Here is a 21,018-nt window from a genome sequence, read left to right on the forward strand (position 1 = left end):
ATGTACCTGTTCATTTCAGATGCCCAGGTGCAATTTGAAGCCCGCCCACCCTGCAAAGCAGGCATTGTCTCCAGGTAGAGTAGGACATGGGGACAGACTGCTGAGCCCCTTTCTCCACCCCACTCCTTGGCAGAGTTAGAGAACATCTGGCGCAGGCTGACGCAGCATCTGGAAGAGATATTCCACATGTTCTCTGATCCCTCTCTCGTCACACAGAGAACACCACAAAAGGATCACAAGAGTGATTTTCAGCTGCCACAGTTTTAGAAGGCCCCCCCTCAACAGTAGCCCCCCAAACTGGAGGGACGAGAGGCCTTGAATTATCACTCAGACACAAACTCTGCAGGCAAGAAGGTTTGTTTTGTTTATTTATTTATTGCTTTTGCATCCCACCTTTTCTACTCTGAGGAGGTCAAGGTCACGTGTACGCTCTTCCCCTTCCTGATTTACTCCCCACAACCACAGTGCAAGGTAGGTTAGGGTGGAAAAAGGCTGTAAGTGGCCCATAAGCTTCGAGACTGAGTGGTGTGTCTCCCAAGTATATGTTAGCACTGTCATGTAAAGTCCTAAATGACTGGGGTCCCCAACAGTCAAAGGGCCGTCTCCTTCCATGTCAGTCTGCCCGGGGGTTAAGATCAGAGGCCCCCTTGGCATCACCCTCTGTGGTTTGAGGGGTGCTGGAACATGGCACCAAGGCCTGGTTAAGAGGAATGTTTTTGCCTGGTGCCTAATAGTATACAGTGGTACCTCTGGTTGCGAACGGGATCCGTTCCAGAGGCCCTTTCGCAACATGAAAAGAAAGCAACCCGCAGCGGCACGTCTGTGCACGTGCAGGTTGCAATTTGCCGCTTCTGCGCATGTGCGTGACATCATTTTGCGTGTCTGTGCATGCGCGAGCGGCGAAATCCGGAAGTAACCCTTTCTGGTACTTCTGGGTCGCCGCGGGACATAACCTGAAAGAACGTAACATGAGGTATGACTGTACAATGAAGGCGCCATGTGAGCCTCCCTGGGGAGAGCATCCCACAAATGGGGAGCCACCACAGAAAAGGCCCTGTTCTCATGTTGCCACCCTCCGCACCTCTCATGGGGAGGTCAAATGAAGAAGGGCCTCATAGGATGATTGCAGAGTCTGGGTCAGTTCATATGTTGAGAGGCGGTGCTTAAAAGTTCAACTTTCTGACAGTGAGAGCTGTTTGACAGTGGAACAGAAGGTGGTGAGCTCTCCTTCCTTGGGATTTTTAAAGTAGAGGTTGGGCGGACATCTGTCAAAGATTCTTTAGTTGCGATTCTTGTACTGGAGGGGCTCGGGCTAGATGACCAACTCTGTGGTTCCATGAGAGTCATAATACACTTTTAACTGGGATGGTTTTGCAATCTGCCCTGGAACCATTTGATTCAGGAAGAGGCCTCAAAGCACAAATAATAAACATATCGGCGACCCGCCTGCCACGTATGTCTGGGCACCAGGTGCCCATCAATCCGTCGTGTCGTTAGTGCTTGTCGAGGAAGGAACACCCGCTTGTCTTTTATTAAAAAGCTGCCTTTCAATTCTCTCCCGCCCACTCGCCTGCCTTCAAAGGACTGGTGTTCTTGACATCCGGTACAAAAAAACCAACACATGGGAAAAGCAGAAACGGCTGGCTAAGATTAGTTGCCGTGGGGCCTCTGCTGGGAGACAACCCCTTAACCCTCTCCTGGTGCGACACTGCGATGCGTTTGTGTTGAAAGGGACAAAGTATCGGCTGATAAGGGTTAAGGATGGGAGTCATTCTCCTCTGCAAATAATTCTGCCATATCTCTGCACAGAGCTTTTGACCAGCCAAATTCAATCACCCATGAGGCAGATGCACAGAGGTTTGCCCATACTCAGAGGAGGGTGCCCGTCGCACCCCTGCGCGGGGCCCACTGCCTTCCAGTGAGAAGGCACACCTGCGACAGATGCAGAGCAGGCTTCTCCAAAAGGAGGCAGGTGATTTTTTTTTAGCCCTCCTTGAAAAGCAAAGCAAAGTCCTATACGGCCTAGGACCCTTACGGCCTAGGACCCTTGTACCTGACCGCATACCCTTGTACGGGACCGCCTCTCCTGGTATGTCCCATGGAGGACCTTACGGTCTTCAAACAAAAACATCTTGGAGGTCCCGGGCCACAGGGAGGTCAGGCTGGCCTCAACCAGAGCCAGGGCCTTTTCAGCCGTGGCCCCGATCTGGTGCAACGCTCCATCACAAGAGACTAGGGCCCTGCGGGACTTGACATCTTTCCGCAGGGCCTGCAAGACAGAGCTCTTCCACCAGGCCTTTGGCCAAGGCACAGTCTGACCCCCTCCTTTGGTAATCCTCACAGAACTCTAGCCCAATGGTTGCCATTAATCTGATTTGATTTGATTTTAGAATGATTGATTTTAGAATGCTGTGTTACTTTTATTGTTGTTAGCCACTCTGAGCCCGGCTTCGGCTGGGGAGGGCGGGATATAAATAAAATTTTATTATTTATTATTATTGCTATTTTATGAGGCAGAAGAGCAAGATTTGCCTCGAAGCTTCGGGCAGTGGTCCAAACCGAAACCCCAAAGTTCTTTGACTAAAGCAAAAAGATAGATGGGTCAAAGAAAGGCTCCGGGGGGGGGGGTGTTATGGGGAAGGGGGAGGTTGTCACAGCTTCCCTACCGGGGGTTACAGAAGTCAGGAAACAGCAGCGAAGCCAAGATAGGACTAGGAGAGGTCGAAAGAGACTCCCTCGAAGCCCTTGGAAACCGCAGCGTTTGAGAGATACCAATCTCCTTCCTGACTCATCTCGGTCAGACACAAGCCAATAGATGGGGAGGATGGTTGACAGAGATGAAGATTCGTGAAACACATTGATGGGGAACCCAAGCAGGTGCCAGGAAGCCCGGTGGATTCCCTGCTCCCCGCACCCCCACCCCGCAATACACACACCCAGTGCTGTTTTTCTAGAAAAAGGGGTGCTGGAACTCATCTTGAACCCCTCCCTAGTTCTCTTGGAGTGGCAATGGTGCCCCCTAGAGGTGCCAGAACGGAGTTCCTGTGAGCTCCCCCAGGGAAAAAAACCTGTGGTGTGCAGTGAGCAAATCCAGCTGGGGGCAGGGAGAGAGAATTTCACCAGCCTGGATCTCAGGGCTTCTGCCCCGCAGAAAAGGCCCCGTGATGCTCCGATTTAAAAATGTTAACGAACTAGGCCACCGCAGGCATTTGACAGGTAATCGATATGCAATCAGCACTGCCGACACCCAGCAGGAAAATAGTTTCCTTAGCATGAGACAGAGAGAGATGAGAGAAGAATGGCTGGGGTTTTCTAATAGGGAAAGTTGCAGCCCACGAAGCACTCCCTGACTGGCTTCTTTGGGGCTTGGAAGAGCCAGGAAGAGCAGCGGCTGGGAGTTTGGCTCACAGAATTTAGACTTGTGGGCTAGAAGCCTCAGGAAGTTGGAGGGGAGGTGAACAAAACCCAATCAGAACTGCCTGGCAATCCTGTAAACACAGACTGGACTTCTCTGGAGAAAAGTGAAATATAGAGACAGTCCTATTGGCTCGATTGGTAGAGCACAAGACTCTGAATCTCTGAGTCGTGGGCAAAAAGATTCCTGCGTTGCAGAGGGTTGGACTAGATGACCCTCGGGATCCCTTCCAACTCTGCAATTCTATGGTTCTACAGGAGCCACCGGGAATTGATAAATATTGTTATGAGTTTGGAGGGGGAGGAGGCTGTATGCAAGATCCTTCTAACTCCTGGATCAAGCAAGTGTTCGACTATAAGCCAGACTAGCTTCCTGTGTTGAGGCGATCGCTTGGGTGATGGGCCATTAAGAGAGCCAAGGAAAGGGGCTCTGAGTGAGATGCAAAATGGGTGGGGCCCCTCCCCTTGCTAATTCAGGCTAATTAGAAGGACAAAGCCAGAGTTTGGTGTTGAGAGGCAGTGAAGCGACCAAGAAGTAAAGCTTCCTAAAGACACCCCAGTCTCCGTTGTGCCACATTCCCAAAAGGAAACACAGGACCTTGGGCAAGCATCTGGAACCCCTGCAATCTCGCACAACAACAAGGCCTATTTCCCAGTTATCCCAACGCATGTATGCGTTAATTCCCCCTGGAGCTCGATAGAAGGTGAAAGACAGCTAGAGGTCCAGAAAGGTAACAGAAGCTGCAGAGTGGAGTTGGGGGAGCATTGGCCCTCCAGGTGCTGCCAGAGTCCAACTCCCAGCAACAGCATGGCTGAGGGTCAGGGATCACAGAATCACAGAGCGGTAGATTCTAGCCTGACCCGCTGCAATGCCAGGACTCTCAGCTAAAGCATAACCTCTGCTTAAAAGCCTCCAAGGAAGGAGAGGCCACCACCTCCTGAGGGAGACCATTCCACTGTTGAATGGCTCTTGCTGTCGGAAAGTTCATCCTGATGTTGAGTCGCAATCTCCTTTCTTGCAACTTGGTTCATGTCCTGCCCTCCAGAGCTGGAGAAAACAAGCTCGTTCCCTCTGCCATGTGACAGCTGTTGAGATAGTTGAAGATCGCTATCATATCTCCTCTCAGTCTCTACTTTACCAGACTAAACATACTCAGCTCCTTCAACCATTCCTCATCAGGCTTGGTTTCCAGACCCTTGATGGAATAGCAACATCCTAGAGGTCCCGGCCCTAAGGCAGTCAGATTAGCTTCAACCAGAGCCAGGGCCTTTTCAACACTGGCTCAGGCCTGGTGGAAAGCTCTGCCTCATGAGACCAGGGCCCTGCAGGATCTGATTTCGTTCCGCAGGGCCTGTAAGACAGAGTTGTTCCACCTGGCCATTGGCTTGGAATCAACTTGATCCCCTCCCCCTCTTTCTTTTTCCCTTTTCCTTCTGTGATGAACTCCTACTTGGGGACTTCCCTGGCTTTTTTCTGGCCCATGAAGGACGTCTAGATAGTTAGCCTTGGTGAAGACTTGACGTTTTCATCCCCCAAAAAGTTTTTGATTTGAGTTTCCACTGAAATGAGGCTGCATTTTAATGTTTTTATGTTGTATTTTAATCTTGTTTTTTAAGCTGTATTACAATCAATTGTTTTTATATTTGGTGTTAGCCGCCCTGAGCCTGGTCTTGGCTGGGGAGAGCGGGGGATAGATAAAGTTTATTATTATTATTATATTATTATCTTCCTGGTCGCCGTCCTCTGCACACCTTCCAGCTTGTCAACATCCTTCTTAAACTGTGGCGCCCAGAACTGGACACAGGGCTCTAGGTGTGGTCTGACCAAGGCAGAATAGAATGGTCCTATTACTTCCCTTGATTTGGATACTACATGAAGGGATGATGGGAGCTGGGTTAGCCAGCCCTGGCCCAACAGTTACAAGAGTCTGCCTTTGTTAGCGCTCCAGTTTGCAATCTCATTGCAGCCTAACCCTGATGCCAGCCTTCTCCAGCTTTCTCCCCAGCCACACGCAGAAACCAGTGAGCTTCTGAACACCCCATCCCACTCTTGGAGAAATCCAAGAGGCCTTTTGCATCCATACAATCTACCCCCAGGGATGGAGGCAGTCTGCCTCTCTGAATACCAGTTTTTGGGCACATGGAGAAAGGGTCCTCCTTGCCCCTGGGTCCTCCTTGCAGGCTTCCCATTGGGGGTATCTGGCTGGCTGCTGAGAGAACAAGATCCTGCACTGGGCAGGCCCCCTTGGGCCTGATCCTGCAGCAGCCTGGCTCTGCCCCCTCTTATCTCTCAGCTGGATCTGAAACTTCACTCCACCCACCACCCTGGCTCTCTAGATTTCCTGGCAAACGGCAGCCTTGCATTCCGCGAGGGACAGAAAGGAATTGTTGTGTGCTAAGATTCGTCGAGATGCATCAGCCAGAACTCACTGACACGTGAGGAGGAGGAGGAAGGAGCGATGAAAAGCCGAGCTTTTGCAAGAAGCTTCTCCAGTTTGGTGAGCTTCTCTAGATTTACTGCTGTTTTTAAAAGTATACCTGCCATATATTTGCAGAATAACTCGCAAACCCCTGGGACTCAAGAGCGTGACACCCTGTGAAGGACAGAGTGACGAATGGGCCCTGGGGCAACGTGGGCTTAAGTGGAACGGCTATGTCATTTTCGCTGGTTATTTAAGTGTGTGGAAATTATTGTTTACGGTGCTAAAAGTAAATCCTTAGTTCTTTTCAAGCAGTATTTATTTCTATCCTACCTGCATATACCCCACAGCCTTAAACAGGAAGCTGCCCTTTTACTGAGCCAAATCCGTTGGTCTACCTGGCAAGATTCTGGTCCTCATGGTTCTGAATTAAGGGGCGGTTTAATAGGAGAGTCTGCAAGCTGGATGCTTTTTTAAGTCTGGAGACTGAACCCGGACCCTGCAGCATCCAAAACACGGGCAGTCTCACAGAGTTATCTAGCTAGGCATTGTTCACCTTGCTCAGTACTGCCTACACTGACTGGCAGCAGCTCTCCAGGATTTCAGACGGGGGTCTCAACTAGCCTGAACTGGAGATGCCACCAGGGACTGAATGCAGAGAAAATGCTCTACTATGGAGCTACGGCTCTTTATCATACAAAGAACTCAAGCAGGGTCGCAGCATCCAAACGCTGCCTCAAAACCAACCCATCAAAAATATATTCACAGTATCTACAGTTCACAGTCTAAAAAACTGAGCGAAACACACACCCCCACTCCACACATCTGTTGCATCTTCTACACAGCATAGGCTGATGCTGACAACTCAAAACACGTGGGGGGGGGGCGGAATAAATGCTTCTACCTGGTGCCAAAAGATAGTCCATGTCGTACCAGCCCAATCTCAAAGTTGCCAGGGAAGGATATTCCACAATTGGGGTGCCACCAATGAGAAGGCCCCGCCGTAAAACATGGTAGGCTGCACTACGTACCTGACCTCCCACCGACCTGGTTGGTTTTGCATACCTGGAGGAAGCAGGGTAGGGGCGAGGCTTCTCCTGGCACACCTGAACTGCACTGTCACTGCATTGCTCCTGCCCATCTCCACCCTGGGATGCAGCAGCGACTCAGACGGCAGGAGGTCTGACAAGAGAACAAGGCTCCACAAACCTACCCAAACACTTATCCCAGTAGCCGCTGCAACATCCCACGACAATTACTTCTGGTTGGAGAACAGGACCGCAAAGTTGGGAAGTGTGTGGATTACACAGAAGAGAGAAATTTTTGGGTTTGCGTATAGGGCTTGCCGATCAGAAGGTCGGCGGTTCGAATCCCACAACAGGGTGAGCTCCCGTTGCTCAGTCCCTGCTCCTGCCAACCTAGCAGTTCGAAAGCACGTCAAAGTGCAAGTAGATAAATAGGTACCGTTCCAGCGGGAAGATAAACAGCGTTTCCGTGCACTGCTCTGGTTCGCCGGAAGCGGCTTTGTTGCTGGCCACATGACCCGGAAGCTGTCTGTGGACAAACGCCGGCTCCCTCGGCCAATAAAGCGAGATGAGCGCCTCAACCCCAGAGTCGGCCACAACTGGACCTAATGGTCAGGGGTCCCTTTAACTTTTATTGGTTCAGGTGGATTTGTGTTAAAATGAGAACCAAACTGAGTTCTTCTCCCCCATCCCCACTCATTACACATATGAATAAAAAGTTTAAAAGTTGAGGTTTGGTCCAAGGTCACCTGGGAACCTTTGTGGGTGAATACAGGTTTTGAACCCAGGTTTCTACATAATCTTAATACATCGCAAGGAAAAGGCCTCTCTCCTTCCTATTCCTTTTGCGTGGAATGGACTATCCCAGATGATGGAGGAATCTTCTCCAGTGGAGGCAGGATGGCCATCTGTCAGGGATTCTTCAGCTGCGACTCCTGCATTGCAGGGGGTTGGGCTAGATGACCCTTACGCGTCCCTTCCAAATCTAATATTCTATTATCCTGCCAATCGATCTCATCAGACGGTCCCTAGAGCTCTAGGAGCCATAGTCAGTGCTGAATGCCAGTTGCTGGAAATCGCAAGTGGGCAGAGAGCTGCTCTAGTGCTGAGGTCCCACTTGGGACATCTGGCTGGCCACTGTGGGGACAGGATACTGCATTAGATGGGCCTGATCCTGCACCCAGCCTCTCTTCGGATGGTCTAATGTGATAATAAAATGCACCCAAAAACCAAAGAATGCTGGAAGGGGCAAAACTATAAAACAAAGATGCATAGCTGTCAACATTTCCCTTTTTTAAAAGGGAAATTCACTTATTCCAAATAGGATTCCTTGCAAGGAATGGGAAAAGTTGACAGCTATGCAAAGATAATTTGAGGGGTGGGGAGGTGAATAGCCTCTCCTCCTTTCACTCAGTGCAATAAGAGCACTGGAAGTGCCTGGGCTGGATCAGGCCAAAGGCCCCCCTATTCACAAGCATCCTGTTCCCCACAGTAGCCAAGCAGGCGAATTTGGGGAGCGCAACAGCCAGACGCGAAGTCACTGGATATTCTCCTACGGTGGCTGGCAATCTTGGGGACGCTGCCCTTACACATGGAGGCTCGTATTAGCTGCCATCTGTGGCTGACAGGAGAGGGCAGGCATTGCTGCCCACTCGGCAAGGAATCTGCTCACGTGCTGTGACCCATTCAACAGCAAAGGGGAATTCCTGAAGATGTTGCTGGACTCTAAATCCCATCAGCCCCCAAGTCAGCCTGGCCGGTTCCCTGTCCTGCCTGCCTTCAGTTCTGCTGCTTTTGCAATATATCCCCCCCCCCCCCACTTTCTCACCTGCTGTCACTGGGAACGCGACAGAAGAAGTCGAGCCCGCTAGATGAGGCCAGTGGCCTCCTGTTCCCACAATAGTCAAGCAGCTGCACATAGAATCCTAGAAGTGATCCCAGAATCATGGATTTGGAAGGGACCCTGGGAGTCATCTAGTCCAGCCCTCAAGGTGGGCTCGAACCACCCACCTTCTGCTTAACAGCCAGACGCACTGACCCACTGCACCCCACGGATAGCGAACAAGCAAGCAGGACCTGGGCATCCGCTGCAGCTCTCCCCACCTGCGATTCCCAGGAAACTGATGTGCAGAAGCGCTTACTACCTCCAGTCGTGGGGCAGAACACAGCCACTGTGGCTAGGACCCATTAACAGACTTCTCTTCCAAGAACACCCCTTGCCTTTTCCTGTAAGACCTATTGCAGTCGTTAAGAGTCGTCAACAGGCTCATCTCAGCTATCTGCCAATCTCCCATTCCCACCACCCTTCTGAGTAATACCCCTCCCCACCTTCTCACTATATAGAAGGGTCTGGCAACTTCTGTTTCAGTGTATCTGAAGAAGTGTGCATGCACACGAAAGCTCATACCAAGAACTAACTTAGTTGGTCTTTAAGGTGCTACTGGAAGGAATTTTTTATTTTCTCTTCCAAGAATGTGTCACGTCCTCTTTAAAGCCATCCAAGTTGGTGGCTGTCACTGCCTCCTGCGGGAGCAAGGAGAACATGAGAGCCTTGAGCTGAGGGTGGTGGGCGAGATGGGCTCCCAACTCTCGTTGGCCCTCGCCGAGCATGAGGAAGGATCTGGAGGTGATGGCCTTCCCCTCCAAAAGGAACCCTAGGAACTAGTTATTTTGCAGACTATGGAGGATGGGGCTGTAGTTCAGTGGTACGGCACCTGCTTTGCATGCAGAAGGTCGCTGGTTCAATCCCTGATGGCATCTCTGGGTAGGGCTGGGGGAGAGACTCCCTGCCTGAAACCCTGGAGAGACGCTCCTGCCAGTCAGTGTCCTTAATACTGAGCTAGATGGGCCAACGTTCTGCCTCTGTGTAAAGCACCTCCCTGTGTTTGTATTTCGAATCAGCCCCTCAATTCAGAACAATTTGGTGTTGGTCACGGGGAGAGTCTGCATGGTTCAATCCCAGGGCCAGGATTGTCCCTCCTTCCGAAACCCTGGAGCGCCGCTGCCTGCTAGTGCTGGCAATACTGAGCTTGATGGACCAGTGGTCTGACTCAGCAGAAGGCAGCTTCCCATGTTCAGACCAGACTATGTTTATTCATGCAGCTCAATGTCATCTGCTGCAGACAGAATCTCTGCCATCCCAGAGACAGGTTTTCCTACCCCCATCCCCCTCCTTATCAACCGCTCTCTCTGGTCCTTTCCGGGGATCAAACCTGGAACCTTCTTCTGCAGGCCACCTGCTACATCTCCTGAATTGAGCTAAAACTACCGCCACCTGTCTTCTCTCAGCCCTCCTCATTCCAGGCAATCCATAGCAGAGCAGCCCTGGAGAACGCTCCTGCGTTGCTGTTGCTAAGCAAACTCCAGGGGAGGGAGAAGCCAAACTCAGGTGGAGCCTCCAGGTGCAGAGAAAGTGTACCCCAGATGCTAGAGTAAAATAAGGAGTGGAAGAGGGGAGACATGCTGCATTTGTGCCCCTGGGCTTCCCAGGACCGCCAGCCCGGCTCTGTTGGAGAAGCAAAAGCCTGGCTGAGATGGTCTGATCCAGAGATGCTTTTGCACGAAGCCGAGAGACGCTCAGCCCGTCTCTGTCGCTAAGGAAACTCCGCAGAGGTGGGGAGGGGGGAGCAACTGACAGCAACCACAGCAAGTCCTTTAATCCGGCTAATCACACATGCATGCACAGGAGCCCCTGCTAGATTCAGGAGACACAGGGAGGCGAAATAATATTATTTTTTTGCAAAGCGTGTCAGCTTCTGCAAGGAAAAAGGGAAGCCACGTTCCACGTCTTCTGAGGTTTCTCTCTCTCTCTCTGCAATCCAGCGGAAGGGCGCGGGAAGGTCTCGGAAAAAGCAGAAGCCGAGCAGCCTTTTTCCGGCAGGGTGCTGGCTCAAAAGGCTGGGGGGGGGGGGGAGAATGTACGGTCCAGCTCCCCACCCCGTTGCCCCATAGGGGGCTATTTCTAAAGCATCCCGGAATCCCCACCAGCTGGCTGGCAAAACACATTGGGGGCAGAGATAGAGAGAGAAAGAGGGAGAGATCCATCTCTCCATCCCTGCCGATAAATAAGATTTTTAAAATGCAGAGAGGGGGACTCACTTGTGCCGCGGGATCGCGCTCTTTGCTGCATCAACAGGAGTGCCGTCCGCCTCCAGCCTCGCCTGAGCAGCATCTGCACACCAGACTCAGAATGCAGAACTCTGTGGAGCTTCTCTGGTCGGAAAACCACATTGCAATGAAGGAGAGAGAGAGAGAGAGACTGGCTGCTTGAGAAATGATTCACAGACGGAAGCTTACGAGGGTGGTGGTTCCATTTCTTCCCCCTCCCTTTCTTTTTTTGGCATTCGGTACGCACATACACACACAGGCAGAAGGCAGCTCACTAGCGGGCTGTGAGGAGGGGGGGGGTAACCAGCCAGGGAGCCTACCTGGACCAGAGGAGTTTTTTTTTGGGGGGGGGGTTAGATTTCTGCAAAGTGGAAGGGATGGACTTCTGCATGCAGCACAAAATTAAACTTGCTCCAGTAGGAGGCAGGAATGGCCCCCAACTGGGATGGCTTTAAAAGAGGCAAATTTGTGGCTAGGCTGTGCCTCCATAGTGAAGGCAGCAATGCTTTGGAATGGCTGCTGCTGGAAACTGCAGGAAGGGCGAGTTGCTCTCGTGTTCGAATCCTGCTTGCGGGTTTCCCACGGGGGCATCTGGGTGGGCGCTGGGAGAACAGGATGCTGGCCTGGCTGGGCCACTGCCCTGACCCAGCAGGCTCTCGTTATGGTCTTAGGTCCCAGATTCAAAGGACCCTTCTCTGTCCGACGCCCTGGAGGGCCACTGGTGGTCCCAGCAAGACAAAGGCAGAGCCAGAAGGATAACCCGGTGCAGAGGGCAGGCGCTTGGGTTCCCTGTAAGCGTTGCTCCGTGTCTCACACACTCAGCGGTGGTGACTCAGATGAACATGGCAACGGATTCCCTTTGCAAAGGGGGGGGGGGCATGGCTTGCATGCAGAAGAGGTGCCAAGTTCGATCCCAGGCAGGGCTGGGGAAAAGATTCTGAAAAGCTTTCTATTCTTATGATAGAGGCACATGCAATGACAAATGTATTGGAGAGGCAGAGAGCAAATGGAGGTCCCCTCGCTCTTTTCGAATGCTAGAGATCCAGGTTGGCCATTGGATTCAGGACTGACCAGCAGGAAGTGCTTCTGCACGCAAGGGTGGGATTAACCTGTGGAACCCATTGCCACAGGATGTCAAAATCGTAGAGGACAGGCCTAGCCAAAGGCTACCTAGCCTTGATAGCTTCACAGAGGCTCTGCGTGCAGGAGAAATTTTCTTCTGCGTAGGCACGCAAAAGCACAAGAGCGGGTTGCTGACCTCATTGTCCGACGCTCAGATCCCGATTAACTTGTGTGACGGGCAAGATCAAGGCCGACTGCCCGAAGGCTGGCAGAGGTGCTTCTACAAAGCAAGGATCCTATGGGGCCCTTTCCCCTATCGCTGCCTGGCAATTACACCTGCAGGCTTCTGCATCAAAGCAGCTACTCAGCTACTGAGCTATCCCAAGATCCTAGTCCTCATGATTCTGAACAAAGGCAGATCAGGCACTTTGCCCCTGAGCTACACGCCTTCCTTGCCTGTATTTAATTCCGACCCTAAATAAGACTCCAGACTCAAAAAAAAAGGACATCTTATCTCCCTCTCACCACTGTGTCCTGGAGAGCAGATGGTTCCATCTATCATGCCAGGCTGTTTGCGCTCTCTCGAATTATTAAAAAAATTGCCAGCTTCCATGCTAAAAAAGACAGCAAGGGACCTGTGTGGAGAGGGCTTAACTTCAGACAGCTGTGCACAATTATGTGGCGGACAGCTATAAACAGCCCAGCCGATTCCTCCCTAGCCAGCTTCCCCAAGGCTGGCTTAGCAAGAGGCGCCACCATACCCTCTCTTGGACCAAGGGAGAGGCTGGGAAGAACCAAGGCGCTTCCGTGTGCTAGGCAGAAGTTCTTCTGGTGCTCCTGGGCGGCTGAAGATCAATTACAGTGGAGGGTTGTCCCCAAGGCTCTGTGTTTCAAGGGATCTCTCGGTGGGGAGATCACCTCCTCACTTGGGGTACTTGAGGGGCGGGATGCGGATCAGGGCCTGTGGCAGAGGGTGGAGTTTGAGGTCCCTCCCCTCTTGTGGGGTCTGAAACCTGTCTCCCTGCCTCCACCCCAGTCTCAGAAAAGGCGAACGACAAGGTGACAAGGAAACTTCCCACAATTCCTCAGGGTGATGCCGGACCAGGGGTATTGTGGGAAATGGAGAGGGTGAGGCTATATCCAGCCATCTCCCGGAGCTGCTAAGAGCATCAGGCAGGAAAAATAACAGTAAGAAGGGGTCCTTCTGGGACCCCTCGCTGCTGCGCGACTCGTGGTGCCAAAGAAAAAAGTTCTGGTTGAAATGAGAGCACGGATGGCGAGGTGAAAAAGGAACAGGGAAGCCAAGACACACAACAGCCAATCCGGACTTGGGTTGGACTAGATGACCCTTGGGGCCCCTTCCAAGGCTACAACTCTTTGATTATACGAACTACCTAAGGAGACTGGTCTCAGTGTCAATCAGCCTCTGCTCATCACTGCCACCAAAGGAAGCCCCGAGTGACTTGAGGTTACAAAATGACATAACATGTTAAAATGAGCAGAGTTACGCTTTCTGGAGAATTTAAGCTATGCTGTTGTGTTTTTAAAAGGGGATGCTCTGCAGGTTTCTAGTCCTCATGGATGCAGATGTGCTCTTGAAAGCAGACAGGCGACTCCTAGAGAAATTTCAGGAGCCAGAAAGCTTGTCAAATAAGATTCCCAGTAATAAGAAAAGGAATTGGGGGGGGGGGTAGGTGAGAAGATGCCAACCTGCTTTGCAGAGCAGCTGCCTCCTCCTTGTGACAGGAAACAGGGCCAGTGAGGATAATTTGTGGAATGCATGTACAGTCAATGAAATGCGGGCTTCTGTGGCGGAAAATCTGTGTTTCCTTTTAAAGAAGTTTTTGCTACACCCTGTTTGTCAACTGTACTGTGGTCAAAGGTACATCTATTTTATTTTATTATTATTTCACAAGATTTATATACTGCTTGGCTGTAAAAAACAAACAAACTACTGTACAACGAACAAACTTCAAAACGCTTCACAAAAGGAATAAAACAATAAAACTGTCAATAAAACCACAGTTAAAAACAACCCCTCAGGTATTAGTAATTAAAATTGATGGTGGGCTAAAAACAGATTTATGTCTGCACCCATGAGGACTAGAAACCTAAGTTTCTCCCTTTTTGTTAAAAAAAGCATACACCTTCTCCTCCTTTGCCCCGCAGCATTCAAATTTAAGAGCTTCAGTTAAACAGAAACACAGTGGAAGGGAGTTGTGAAAACAGCTTCTTCCATTATTCTGCCAGCGGAGAAAGTCAAGGAGGGAGGGAATCAGTTTTTTTAGGCTCAAGGGAGCTGTTACAAAAGAACGCCAAGCAGCTCTCGGCTTCCTGGCTGCCTTTTCCAAGCCTTGTATTTTTGGACGCAGGGTGGTTTTCCACACAACCACTTTTAAGCTTCCCCTCCCACCCCAAAGAGGAAGAGAGCACTTAGCGAGCCAGAGGAAAGAAATAATAATAGTGATGATCATCATCATCATAATGATGAAAAAGAGAAGTGCTTGAGAAACAGGGGCAAAAAGAAGAAGCCGCTCATCTGGAGACTGTTCCCCTTTTCCTTCTGAGCTTGCACACTCTGAATCTGCTGGCTTTGCGTTCCTACAGATGGACGTCCCTCAAGTGCAAGGAGAAGCTATTGCCGCTCGATCCAGTCTCTGAGATTATTTATTATGATCTGATCTGGTATTTCTGTCATTAAAGTATTCATACATTGCCTTCTCATCAGTGTGCAGCAGTATAAAAAACATTTTTAAAACACACACACACAAAACAGTTATTAAAATTACTAGCTGCTGTTATGTGTCCGTCACTGCTCGCCCTGCAGAGGGTGGCGTTTTATGCCACGATCTCTTAAATATGGGTGGCCGTTTTAAGCAAGCTTGATTGCAAGAAACTGCCCTGTATCGGGTGGCTAACAAATTAATTAATTGCCTGATCCATCGTTGCTGGGATTGGGTGTAAAATGACCAAGGAATGGAGGCATGCCATTCTTTCCAAACTGAGCAACTGCATATTTAGAATTAAGGAGCAGGGTGTTCTTCACCCACAAGGCAGAAGGAGGAGCACAACTCAGTGGCAGAGCAACTGCTATGCAGGCAGAAGACCCACGGGATCAACCCCCAGCTGAAACCCGGGAGAGCAGATCTCCTGGCGGTCAGCATAGAGAACACTGAGTTAGATGGACCAATGGCCCGACTCAGTATAAGGCAGCTTCCTAGGTTCCAATTCAATCCGCCTTACGCTAGGAACCATGAGGACTAGAACCCTTATTCCCAAGGGAAGAGCTCAGTGGGAGCGCGCCTGCTTTGCATGCAGAAGGTCCCACAGTTCAACCTGGGAATGTCCCCTTTGCCTGAAGATCTGGGCTGGGAGAGAGAACCCCCATCTGAAATCCTGCAGCGCCACTGCCAGTCAGTGCTGACAATACTGAGTTAGATGGACTTAGGGCCCTCGTATTTACGGGACCGCCTCTCCTGGTATGCCTTGCAGAGGACCTTAAGGTCCATGAATAATCATAGTTTAGAGGTCCCAGGCCCTAAGGAAGTCAGATTATCCTCCACCAAGGCCAGGGCCTTCTCAGTGATGGCTCCGACCTGGTAGAATGCTCTGTCCCATGAGACCAGGGCCCTGCAGGATTTAACTTCCTTCTGCAGGGCCTGTAAGACAGAGCTATTCCACCTGGCTTTCAACTTAAACTTAGCCTGATCTTTTATTCCCCTCCCTTCCCTCCCTCTCCCCTTTTTATGAAGATTACCTGCTCTGGGATCCCACAGTTAATTCTCCCCTGGTCTCCTCGCTAGCCCAAATAGGACTAATTTAGCCAGCTAGCCCTGGTGATCATCTAATGTTTATTGGATGGATTTTCCCCCTAAATTGATTTGTGAGTTCTGAATTTATTGTTATTCGCGTTTTATACGGTATTTTATGCTATTTTTTTGTTGCATCAATTAAGTGTTTTAAATTTGTTGTTGGCCGCCCTGCCCTGAGCCCGGTTTTCTGAACCGGGAAGGGCGGGGTATAAATAAAAATTTCTTATTTCTTAAACAGCGTAAGGCCACTTACTGTGCTGTTACGGGACAGGGCTGTTTCTCAAAGGCAGAGTGCCTGCCTGCATGGCCCTGGGATCAATTTCCTGAAAGCATCTCCAGTTAAAAAAAGAATGGAGGGGGGGGGTCAAGGCGGAGAATCTAGACTAGAAGACGATTTGGTATAAAAGGCGGCTTCTGATACCTGCTGGATTCACAACACATAAGCAGGGAGGGTCAGGAAGCCTCTTCCCACTCAAGGCTTAGCTCGCAGAAAGAGAAACTGAGGGACGCTGGCAGGGAAGGGAGACGTGGACTCTTTTCAGAAACACTGGCCATAATCACAAGGGAAAGAAAAGGAAGCCACAATGTTTGGACAGGCCCATAATTAGACGGCGAGACGAAGGCCCTGATCCCGCTCTGACTGCAGCCTCCAAGCTGGGAGAAGACGAGGCAACAGTCCAGTTAAAACCACAAGCCGTTTTGGGGGCTAAATGCTGTCAATGCCACTAATAAACTATCCACTCCCAGTCCTTGTGGCCTGAAGGAATGTAGGAGTAGCAGGGGCCACAGAATAAGATCTGCCTGGAGCTACTGATGCGAGGAAACTTTGGAGTGGATCCTGCCAAGTTCGACAACGTGGCTGCCTCCGAGGGTGCTCAGCGGTCTGGGCCCAGCTAGAAACAAAACAGCTGAGTTGTCAGCCGGCTTCCCCTGCGTCGTCGCACAAGCTGAACTGCTGATTCCTCAGGATTTCGGACCCGCCGACGCAGTGGGCATGGCGCGTGGGTGGAGCAAGCAAATACACGAAACAGGAGAAATTGGCACAGGGTGGGCAGGCAGAATATATCCAAGGGCATATGGAGAGCAAAAAGTCGCAAGAGGAAGAGAGTTGAGTTGGATTGCTCCAGGAGAGAAAGAGAGGGATCGGCGTTGTTGCATAACCAAAAGCACCACCTCTCTGGAGACAACTTGAGTGTTAAGAGCTTAGGGAGACATCCAGGGCTGAGAAACAGACAAGTGTTCATACAGATGCAGCTCCGAGGGCCTTCTGGCGGTTCCTTCAATGCAAAAAGTGAGCTTGCAGGGAACCAGGCAGAGGGCCTCTCGGTGGTGGCACCTGCCCTGTGGAACACCCTCCCATCAGAGGTGTGCAGGAGTGTGTGGAAGCTAGCCTGCAATGTTGTTGTTGTTGTTGTTTGGTCGTTTAGTCATGTCCGATTCTCCGTGATCCCATGGACCAGAGCATGCCAGGTCCTCCTGTCTTCCACTGCCTCCCGCAGTTTGGTCAAACTCCTGTTTGTAGCTTCGAGAACACTGTCCAACCATCTCATCCTCTGGCATCCCCTTCTCCTTGTGCCCTCCATCTTTCCCAACATCAGAGTCTTTTCCAGGGAGTCTTCTCTTCTCAGGAGGTGGCCAAAGTATTGGAGTCTCAGCTTCAGGATCTGTCCTTCCAGTGAGCACTCAGGGCTGATTTCCTTCAGAATGGAGAGGTTTGATCTTCTTGCAGTCCATGGGTCTCTCAAGAGTCTCCTCCAGCACCAGAATTCAAAAGCATCCATTCTTCGGCGATCAGCCTTCTTTATGGTCCAGCTCTCACTTCCATACATCACTACTGGGAAAACCATAGCTTTAACTATACGGACCTTTGTTGGCAAGGTGATGTCTCTGCTTTTTAAGATGCTGTCTAGGTTTGTCCTAGACAGCCTGCAATACAAAGCTAAATTTTACATCTCTTGCCCCACCCACTTTTGCCTCTGGCCCCACCCACCTCTGGCATGTGCCCCCCCCAAAGGGAATGTGGCCCCGGGGCTGAAAAAGCTCCCCTGCTTCTGTGCCAGATCCTTTTCACGAAGGACCTTCTGCATACATAGAGCACATGGTCCACCGCTGAGCCCCAGGCCCCAATCCATAACCTCCGTTTTACTCGTGGTTCAGTGACGCCCCCCTCGCTTTGAGGGATAACCTCCCTCCTCCCCACCTGCGATGGTACCCCTGGGCCAAGCTGTCAATCACGCCTCCTTCAACACACTTTATTAAAAATAGCAAACCGATTATTTCTGCCGCAACAGCCATAGCCGCTCAGGGAAGGCTGGCACCCGCCTGCCAGCGAGGCACCCTGTTCCAGCAGTCGCTATGGTGACGGGATATTTAAAGGGGGAGCAGGGAAGAGAAACGATCATTCTTCTGCACAGGGTGGGTAGGAGAACGCCACGCTCGTGAACGGAGGACAGGTTCACCGGCAGTTCCAAGCGAGCGTGGCGATGGAACAGTGTTCCTTCCCTCTCCAAGTTGAGCAGGCAAATGTCACATTAGAGCAGCATCACTAGCCGAATTATGTAACGCAGCAAGCCTTTCCAATGGAACACGCACTTCTTTGACAAAGTCACACGTACAGCGATAGAATAAGAGCACCGAGGAAGCCTGCAGGATCAGAGAGCCCACAAGAGCGCTCTCCACTCCTGAGGGTCCCAGCAACTGGTATTCAGAAGCATTCCTGCCTCTGACCATGCAAGCAAAGCATAGCCAATCTGGCTATTAGCCATCAATAAAACTCCCCTCCATGAATCTGTCTAATCCTCTTTTAAAGCCATCCAAGTTGGTGGCCATCACTGCTTCCTGTGGCAGGGAGTTCCACAGTTAAACTCTGCTCTGTGTGAATAAGCTTTTTAAAATCTGCCCTGAATCTTCCAACATTCAGCTTCACTGGATGCCCACAGATTCAAATGTTATGAGAGAAGGAGAAAAAATATTTCTCTTTCCACTTTCTCTTTCTCCCATGTACAGTTTTATAACCTTCTATCGTGTCACCATAGTATGGAACCTACCTAGCAATATGTTTTTGAACTTACGAAGCTTTAAACCTCACATCAAATCTTCACACCTAACGTGAAGGGCCGGCACTGATCAGAAGCTGCTGCCAGTTAGAGTGGACAATATTGGCTTAGATGGACAAGAAATCTGAGCTGGAATGAAGCACCTGCAACTGTTGTTGCCACAAGAGATGGATGTGGGAGGCATTTTGGAGAAAGAGCCATCACATTCCACACTATTTCCTTGGGTTAAATAGGTTTGGCATGCAATTCAAAAGCCTACAACATCTGTTTACTCACCAACGTGAAAACAAGTGCACTATGAAAACCTGTTATTTCAGGGGTGGCCCAAGACATTTTGCACCTGAGATGAAGTCAAGATGTACAGTAAAGCTGGCAAAGTTTTTTGGACACTTGAGGGACACAAAGCAACACAGAATGGAAGATGGCAGGATTCCCAAGGACGTAGTCTATGGAGAGCTGGCTTCAGGGAGTAGGCCTGTCGGCAGACCAATTCTCCAGTACAAAGATGTCTGCAAACGTGACAGGAAGGACTGGCAACACTACCTTTGTCACAGGCCTGTGCAGAGCTTGTTGGGGGGGGGGAACCAACTTAGCTCCCTGAGATCTGGGGCAAGTGTACCCAGTTTTGCCCCCCACTCTGCATGGGCCTGTCCTGCCATATGCCCTTGCAGTGCCTGGAGACAAAATGGTCAAGTTGTATATCCACAGCAGTGACCAGAGGAGGAATGACCGCTTGGAGGAGCACAAAAAGAAACAACATCTGCAGCAGCAGCACCGGACGCCTTCCATCTGCCCCAGCTACAACAAAACATGTCTCTCCCATATCAGTCTCTACAGCCACAGCAGACGCTGTAACTATTCAACAGCTTGACTTCACCCAGGGATTTTTCCCACCATAACTCAGTTCCATCACCTCTCAGGTGGGTTCCATTGCCATTATAAGACAAGGGAGGAGTTCATTGTGAGTTCCAGCACCTCTTTTTCTAGAAAAATAGCACTGACTTCAGTTCACCCCATTGTTTCACCAGACATGGATGTCAACAACTGTGGGAGGAAATCCCACAACTGCTTCTTCCTTGGGTGTGGGATACAATAATAATAAAAATATTGAATAATTGATCTGCTGGCCTTTCGCAACATCCCAAATCAACTGCTCAGGGGCAGGCTCATTTCCAAACCACCTTCAAGTATCTGAAAATACTTATTTTCTGAGCCACTAGTCTTCCTCACACCCCCAACTCTTAATTAGAGTTGGTGTGCCAGTCAATGTATTTATGTTATGAAGGACAGTATACAAATTTAATTAATAATAATACATTATCAACCAGCCACTTTGTATTTAACCACAATCAAGCATTATCATAACCTCCAGGAAAGCCCCAGGGTACTTTAAGGATTTTAAAAGTTCACTATGCCACGGGCCCTGGTGGGTTAGAGCGTCAGGCTAGGCCCAGAATGGCCCCACTCAGCCACAAAGCTTACTGAGTGACCTTGGCTTTGGAACAACTGCCACCTCTCGGCCTAACCCCCCCCCCCCCAATAAAGTTTTAGCAAGGATAAAAAGGAGGAGCCACACTGAATGGAGAGTCAGATAAAAATAGCACAACCCAGATAGTATGATATAGTTGGTCAGAGTAGCAGACTAGGCCCTGGGAGACAAGGGTCATTGTAATAATGTAATTATTAATTGAATATATAATATGGTATAATAATTCAGCCCCCCTCTGCAATATCAGGGAGCCCCTTTAAACAATTCGGGTGCCTCTTTTCTCCCTCAGCAGCAGCCCTCAAGGACCCGTCAGCTCTAGGCCCGCCTCACCTGGAGCACACTTACCTGTCCCTTCCAAAGATGCTCCCGTCTGGTCCTCCTTTGCAAACTCTCTCCTATGCAACGGCTCCTGGCACGCCCGGCAGGGGGCCACCTCGCGCAAGTCAAGCTCTTCCACCGCCCCAGAAAACTACACGTCCCATGCTGCTTAAGGCCATCCCAGCAGAGCGACGCGCCTGGAGTGCATGCCGGGAGTCGTAGTTTCGGCGGAGGCAAGCGGCGTGAGAGGCGGCGCTTGCGCAGTGTTGAGTTTAAAAACCGCCAAGCGGCCAACATTTCCCGTGAGCCTCGGCA

General features: G+C 50.5%; 1 protein-coding gene across 3 annotated transcripts in view; it reads right to left on the reverse strand.

Moving 5' to 3' along the window:
• SPECC1 (sperm antigen with calponin homology and coiled-coil domains 1) overlaps positions 1-21,015 on the reverse strand; it is a 108,802-nt gene extending 87,787 nt beyond the window's left edge. The window contains exons 1-2 of one of the 3 annotated variants that reach the window (XM_081171985.1): positions 20,731-20,869; positions 10,958-11,066 (exon numbers count right to left, since the gene is read on the reverse strand). Coding sequence is in view for 1 of the 3 variants with exons in the window: in XM_081171983.1 (XP_081028109.1) it covers positions 20,731-21,000 (270 nt within the window). In the remaining 2 variants the exon portion in view is untranslated. Of the gene's footprint in view, positions 1-10,957; positions 11,072-20,730 lie in introns of all 3 variants that reach the window. The other 2 variants (XM_081171984.1, XM_081171983.1) reach the window with 2 other exon arrangements.
• Positions 21,016-21,018: the final 3 nt, after the last annotated feature.

The sequence above is a fragment of the Podarcis bocagei genome, assembly GCF_964188305.1.
Source record: "Podarcis bocagei genome assembly, chromosome: 15".
Lineage (NCBI taxonomy): Eukaryota > Metazoa > Chordata > Lepidosauria > Squamata > Lacertidae > Podarcis > Podarcis bocagei.